Here is a 6,886-nt window from a genome sequence, read left to right on the forward strand (position 1 = left end):
CTCCATCATACCCGCAGCTTGCAGGCAAGTTGATTGGAAGACATGCAGCAGAGAGAGGTGTGTCTGTAACACCCACGGTGTGTCCTCCCCTTGTCAGTCACGAACTCTAAGAGTACAGTCCCTAGAGGGAACTGGAATTCAGTTGAATAGCAAGAAAAGGAAGAAATGAAAATGGGGTGGGGTGGGGGGGTCGGAGTTTGTGGAAACCGTTTTTTGAAACTTCATATTGTTTCTCCACAGTGCAGTGATGACCAGGTCTGCAGGAGGGGGACTGTTGTCAGTGGGAGTCCCTGGGACCTGACCAGGAGAGTAATAGTTCTCAGGGCTCTTACGTTACCTTCCAGTCTGGAGTGTCAGGTGCAGCCTCTCCTTTCTTTCTTTCTTTTTTTTTAATCACAAGTTTTAAGCGGCTCTCAGTCCATGAATCTCTGTATGCTGAGTGGCATGTAACTGTTTTTTTTTTAAATGCTTGCTGTGACGTTCGTTTCTTAGAAAAAGCCCACTGAACGTTGTTGAAACTGTAAAATTAGTTCCCTTTTTTGTTTTTGTATTTTGAAACAGAGTTTTTCTGTGTAGCCCTGGCTGTTTTTTTTTTCTTTAAGATTTATGTATCTATTTTATGTATATGAGCACACTGTAGCTGAACAGATGGTTGTGAGCCATCATGTGATTGCTGGAAATTGAACTCAGGACCTCTACTCACTGCAGCCTCGCTCGTTCCAGCCCAAAGATTTATTTATTATTATATTGTAAGTATCTTGTAGCTGTCTTTAGACGCACCAGAAGAGGGCGTCGGATCTCATTACAGGTGGTTGTGAGCCACCATGTGGTTGCTGGGATTTGAACTCAGGACCTTCAGAAGAGCAGTCAGTGCTCTTAACTGTTGAGCCATCTCACCAGCCTGCAGCCTCTCCTTTCATCATAAAGGTGACAAGCAGTTTCTACAGGGATGTTAAGCACACCATAGCTGGAAGAGAAAGGGGCCCTCAGGTGGATGCTCTTGCTTGCCAGCCCAGCTAAGGTCCACCCTCTTCCCAGCCCCAGTCCCACTTCGTGACAGGATGGTGCTCCTTAAGGAACATGTTTATTGTGTGTGTGTGTGTGTGTGTGTGTTCTTGAATTTGGCAAAGTTTTGTGACAGTGTAAAGGAACTGTGAGAAATAGTTTCCTATTATGTGCTTTAAATATAGGGAACCCTGGAGTTTGGCGTCTCACTCAGTAATGGAGAGTTGACTGAGTGAATGCTCTGCCCAGAAACACATTCCCAAGCATGAGCCCGATGTTAAATGGACCTGATTCCTTCTGTGCTGTTCATGAGCTGGCACAGTTACCAGCCATAAGAGATGCTCTGTATCGAGTGTGACAATGGCACAGTTACCAGCCATAAGAGATGCTCTGTATCGAGTGTGACAATGACTTTCTAGTACATTCCCAGCTGCAGCTGGGGCTTCATGGAAGGTCTGAGCCTGAGAATCTTAAACTTCCCTCCTCTTTCTGTTCATTGCCAGTATGGGGATTGCCTAGCACATGGTTCAGAGTAGGAAACTGGGCGTGGAGCCTCAGCCAACTCGGACTCCAGTGGCCATGTCACCTGGGAAGCCCCACGCCCTCTAAGCTAAGATGGCCATGGTTAGTAGGTGCCTTGCTCCAGCACATTTATGTGAAAGTCAGACCTTGGGTGGTTTAGAGTGTCGCTGGCTCACAAACTTTCCAGAAGCTTCTCTGCTCTTTTTCTCCATGGGAATCAACTGGTCTGGAGATGAGGCCAGGAGGGCAAAATGTGCAGCATGCTCCAGGCTCACCTTGGCCTGCTGTGCAGAGCTGGGGCTGTCATCTGCTTAGGGAGAATGCTGTGCTCCCTCCATGAACGGTCTGAAGTGGTCATTGATGATGGCTTGCCGTGACTGGTACCATTCACGGTGCAGAATTCTTGACCCTGCAGCCATCTCTCAAGTGTGGAAGGAATTGTCAGCTCATGGTATTTCTTTGCAGGACTAATTTGATGCGGTTTTCCACCTGTGATTTAGACCTAACTTACAGTCCTGGAAGTCAGCATTCTCCCCTGAAGCTAGCATGCCTTTTCTTCTCAGAAGGAAATTATGTTCTGCTGATTGAGAAGGAAAACAGTGCCCTCCAGCCAGCTCTCTAAGAGAGTAACTCAACCCATGCATGGACAGTCACTGCACTGCCAGGCATGACTCTTGGTGACTGAGGGGTGGCTCTTTGGGAGGCATGGACGTGAGTCAGAAAAGGGAAGGGACCTAAGCAGGATACTGTCAGTAGAGCCTGCTTCTTGTGATGTTCTTGCTGTGGGAGAGGAGCGCTGGCACACAGCTCCACAGACACGCATGGCTATAGGACTCTGCTGACCAGTACAGCTGAGTATTGATGACACGTGTGTTGACTGCAATGCCTTGAAACAGTCCCTGGCTGGAGTTACCCCCAACACTCCTTCCAGCCCCCAGAGTGGTATTGTCAGCACTTCTGTGTTTGTTTCTGTCTTAGCTGAGGCGCTTCGTTAAAACATTGACTCATTCAGAAACTCAGCTTCAGTGGCTGCCTGCATCTGAACAGATTGTATTTCCAAGCTAACTCGTGGATGCAGTTTGATTCCCATTTGGGAGATTTCAGATTCCTGGGAGGCAGGGGGCATGCAAGGCACGCTCCAATCACAAGTGCTAGGTGCCTCCTTTTCAGTGCGAGTACAGGTAAGGGCACTTTACAAATGAGGAGACTGAGGGCAGCTGCTAAGCTCCGCCCAAACCATGTTGTACAGAGGTGGTAGAGGCCAGGCTGATGTTGGTGCGCTCCCTCCCCAGCTTTCCAGCCTTCTTCCCATTTATTTCCTCATTAGGAAGCCATCTGCTGACTTCTTCTCTTTGGGCAGCAAGTAATTATCTGCACAAAGTTTTGACTCCCCAATGTCTGGGCACTCCACTGCCCACAGATCTTTTTCTGTCACAAATAAACCTTCAAAAACTGGAGACAACATCCTTTATCTGGGAGATGGGTGTTGGTCAGTGTCCTTTGCTCAAGCGGGGTGAGTTTAAGGACACTGCTTGATTTTAGAGGGTTTTTAGGTGATGGAGACCAGATTAAGGCCGTGGTGATATGGTGGAGGAACAGGCCCCTTTCTCTGCCTCTCTTTTCACCAGGCTATGCTTCCTGGATTATGGGGATGGGACCAGGCAGTTGGTGTGGAAACTCTCGCACAGTGAAGAGGCATGGGGCGATGACATAAATGTGTGTACTACTGAGACAAAGGGCATAGTTGTAACAACACTAGCCAGGTGCTGGGGAGGGCAACCGAAAATCAGCCCGGGTCCAGCATATAGAAGAACCCCCTTGGTCCACAGCAACTGCCCTTGAGCTTGCTGAGGCAGGGATGAGAGGTTTTCCTTTTTGATGGTGATTTGGGTTGCCTGGGTTCACAATCAGTGTCTCCCCTCATTTTTTATTTTGAGAACATACCCCCCCCCTTCCCTCCGGTCTTTATTACCTGCCGCCAAGCTGTGTTCTCACTGAATAAACAGGCTTCAGTCTGTTTTGTTTTTTTTTTTACCAGTTAGCCCAGAACTCTAACGCACTCCTGCCTCTGTAGTCTGAATCTGTGCCTTGGGGCTGAGGAGGTAGGGGAGCTCTGCATCCCACTTCTTATTCATCTCTCATGGTTGATTTTTTCCCCCTGGGAGAAGTGGTCAGTGGAGAGACTCCCCTCTGGAGTTTCCAGGGCTCTATCAGGGAAGTCAGTGGGTTAAAGGTACCCTCAATCTGGCATAAGCAGGAACCCATGTTTTTATCTACATCAAAGTAGGGTATTTCTCCAAGAGCAGGTGGGTGAAAGTTTTTAATTGAAAACAAAAAAAGGCTTTGAAAGCTTGAAGGAAGGAAACCAGATCAAGTCCACCCTGGGCTACATAGTAAGGAAATAAAAGCTTATCAAAACTTGTAAAAGTCATTCCAAAGGCATGGCAGAGGCATGGACTTCTCTGGTTTTACTTTGTCCACTCCCACTGCAGACCCCAGGAAGAGTGAGGTTTCAAAGGTTCTAATGATCCCTCATTCCTCTCACGTCTGCCCTCATGCTGGTGGATGGCCTGGGACTGTCCAGTGTGGGGCAGCATCCAGGCTAGCGGGCCAGCTCCCATAAGCACTCACCTGTTGTGGGACATTCCTTTCCTGGTCTCAGTTCTCTGGTCTGCCTCCTCATGCTAGCTCAGAGTCTTCAGGACTGGGCACCAGCCTCTCACAGTTCCTGATGCTGTTCCCCACAGGCATTTCAGTCAGGTCCAGCCATGGCTCTGTGCCATGGGTATGCCCCGCCTCCTTCCTGGAGTCTTATGTCAGCAGGCTGGCTCTGCCTGCTATAGCCTCTCTGTGCTGCACCGAGGCTGCCTAGCACCTGCTGAGTCCTTGTCTGCAGCCTCTTGATGTGCTGTTCTTACAAGGTTCTTCTCCCTCCTTCCACTTCCCTTAGCACTTGCAGGCTTCCCACTGACAGGCCCCACTGCTGCCCTCTTCTGTGGATCTGTCTACCAGCCTCTTCTAGAAGGCAGAAATTCACCTTTTCATGCTAACTGCTAGCACAGACGGCATAAAGAAATGGTGATGGAACAACAGTGGGGAGGGAGGAAGTGAGAGGAAGAAACATTCATAAGCCTGGTCCTGGAGGCATGCGTGTCTGTGGAGCTGTGTGCCAGCGCTCCTCTCCCACAGCAAGAACATCACAAGAAGCAGGCTCTACTGACAGTATCCTGCTTAGGTCCCTTCCCTTTTCTGACTCATGTCCGTGCCTCCCAAAGAGCCACCCCTCAGCCACCAAGAGTCGTGCTTGGCATTGCGGTGACTGTCCGAGTTACTCTCTTAGAGAGCTGGCTGGAGGGCACTGTTTTCCTTCTCAATCAGCAGAACATAATTTCCTTCTGAGAAGAAAAGGCATGCTAGCTTCAGGGTGAGAATGCTGACTTCCAGGACTATAAGTTAGGTCTAAATCCCAGATGGAAAACCATGCCGTATTCTACTTTGTTATCACCACAGCATCCCTGGGGAAGGATTTCTTTAGTAACACTTTAAGTGTGTATATTGCCATTCTAAAAAGTGATAAGCAATGTAGTGTGACACACTTGTCACTGTGGCCATTCTAGATATTCAGCCATTCCTCCGAGAGGTCACTTGGGTGCTGTCTCCTGGGTATACCAGTTAGCCAGTGGGGTCTTACTCTATAGTGATTGTCAGCCTCTCTTTTGTTCATTTGTTTTGCCTCAAAACTAATGATGTCTGTATTCCAGATGGCTGAATGTGAGACAGAGTGTTCATTGAAAAGAATGCCATAGTACACCACACACACACACACACACACACACACACACACACACACACACACACAAACATTTGAAAGACCCAAGGCTGAGGAAAGTAAGAGCTTGAAATGGTAGGAGAGGGGCTGGAGAGATGACTCAGGGGTTAAGAGCACTGACTGCTCTTCCAGAGGTCCTGAGTTCAGTTCCCAGCAACCACACGGTGGTTCACAACCATCTGTAATGGGGATCCGATGCCCTCTTCTGGTGTGTCTGTGGACATCAACAGTGTACTCACATACATTAAATAAATAAATAAATAAATAAATCTTTAAAAAAAAAAAGAAATGGTAGGAGGGGTGATAAGCATGGCATGAAGGCCAGAGACACTACAGGATGATAGGACACTAAAGCCCCGTGAGAAAGTATCCATATTCTTAAGGCATATGAGTAAATCTACTATGAGGATAGTGTTGTGGTGTCTACAATACATTTTCATGTTTCTGGTGAGCCAAAACAAAAAGAGCTGGCAACAAGGAAGCCAATGTATGAAGATGTCTGTGCTCCTTAGAGCCAGTGAAGGTGGAGCGTGCGTTATACTGCTCCAGATTTTCCTTGTGGGTGAGACTGAGCTAGCTTGTCTATTGCTGTGTGTCCAAGCCTCGAGATCTGCACTCCCATCCTGAAAACCTTCTGTTTTTGTTGTACAGTGCGAGACCGGGTCAGATCTAAGATGGAGAGAGACATCCTGGCAGAGGTGAATCACCCATTCATTGTCAAGCTGCATTATGGTAAGTGCAGTCAGTGCTACATGATTTGCAGAGGACCTTACAGTGATGTCTTCCATCAGAGGAGACAGAAATAATAATTAGTTCAAAAGGAGATCCCCACTATGTTAGTATCCTGTCTTGTAGGGAGACCGAGTTCTCTTAAATCCTGTCTTCAGTCTCTTTCCTATTTGATTTTCTGAAAAGAGCAAGATATCCTATCTTCATCCCAGAGACTGTGTGAGGTGAGGCTGCCCATCATTGAGATGTCACCATGGCAACCTGGCACCAGGTCTCCTGACCTTGGGATGAGACATGATGACACACCTAGTGGTGCTGGGCAGAAAGTGTGTTGGTCTCTAACCTCTACCTTCAAAGTGAATGAAGAAAGGCAAGGTGGAGTGCCATGAACCTCAGACTGCCCTGGAGGCTCAGGGGAGGTACCTTCTCAGAGGCCACAAGCCTGCCTTTCTATTCAGTACCAGTTCCCTCCCTTTGTACCTCATGGGAGAAGCAGGAGGCAGAATCAATAAATTAATGGCTCCTCAGTCATGCCCTTCACTGCACACTTTTTTTGTTAAGGCACTCCTATGAATAGAGGATGCAGAGAAACCATGGTGAAGCCAGAGATTCCTATAAACAGGGAACAAAGGCATGAATGCACCTGGGGTGGAATGGGGAGACTTCCAGAGACCAAGAAAATAGTTCAGGCCTGCCGTGAGTCATGTGGTAAACCCTTCAGAAAGAACAGAAGCTAGCCCTTTTGTCATGGCAGCTGGGCTTGCTTAGAGCCTCCTGCTCAGTAGCAGCACTAAGATTGCC

General features: G+C 48.1%; 1 protein-coding gene across 3 annotated transcripts in view; it reads left to right on the plus strand.

Moving 5' to 3' along the window:
• The window catches only part of LOC116079208 (ribosomal protein S6 kinase alpha-2), a 234,915-nt gene that overhangs the window by 165,133 nt on the left and 62,896 nt on the right, over positions 1-6,886 (plus strand). For all 3 annotated transcript variants that reach the window (XM_031355059.1, XM_031355058.1, XM_031355057.1), the window contains exon 4: positions 6,008-6,088. In XM_031355059.1, coding sequence (XP_031210919.1) covers positions 6,008-6,088 — 81 coding nt within the window. The remainder of the gene's footprint in view (positions 1-6,007; positions 6,089-6,886) is intronic.

Source organism: Mastomys coucha, unplaced genomic scaffold (assembly GCF_008632895.1).
Source record: "Mastomys coucha isolate ucsf_1 unplaced genomic scaffold, UCSF_Mcou_1 pScaffold5, whole genome shotgun sequence".
Lineage (NCBI taxonomy): Eukaryota > Metazoa > Chordata > Mammalia > Rodentia > Muridae > Mastomys > Mastomys coucha.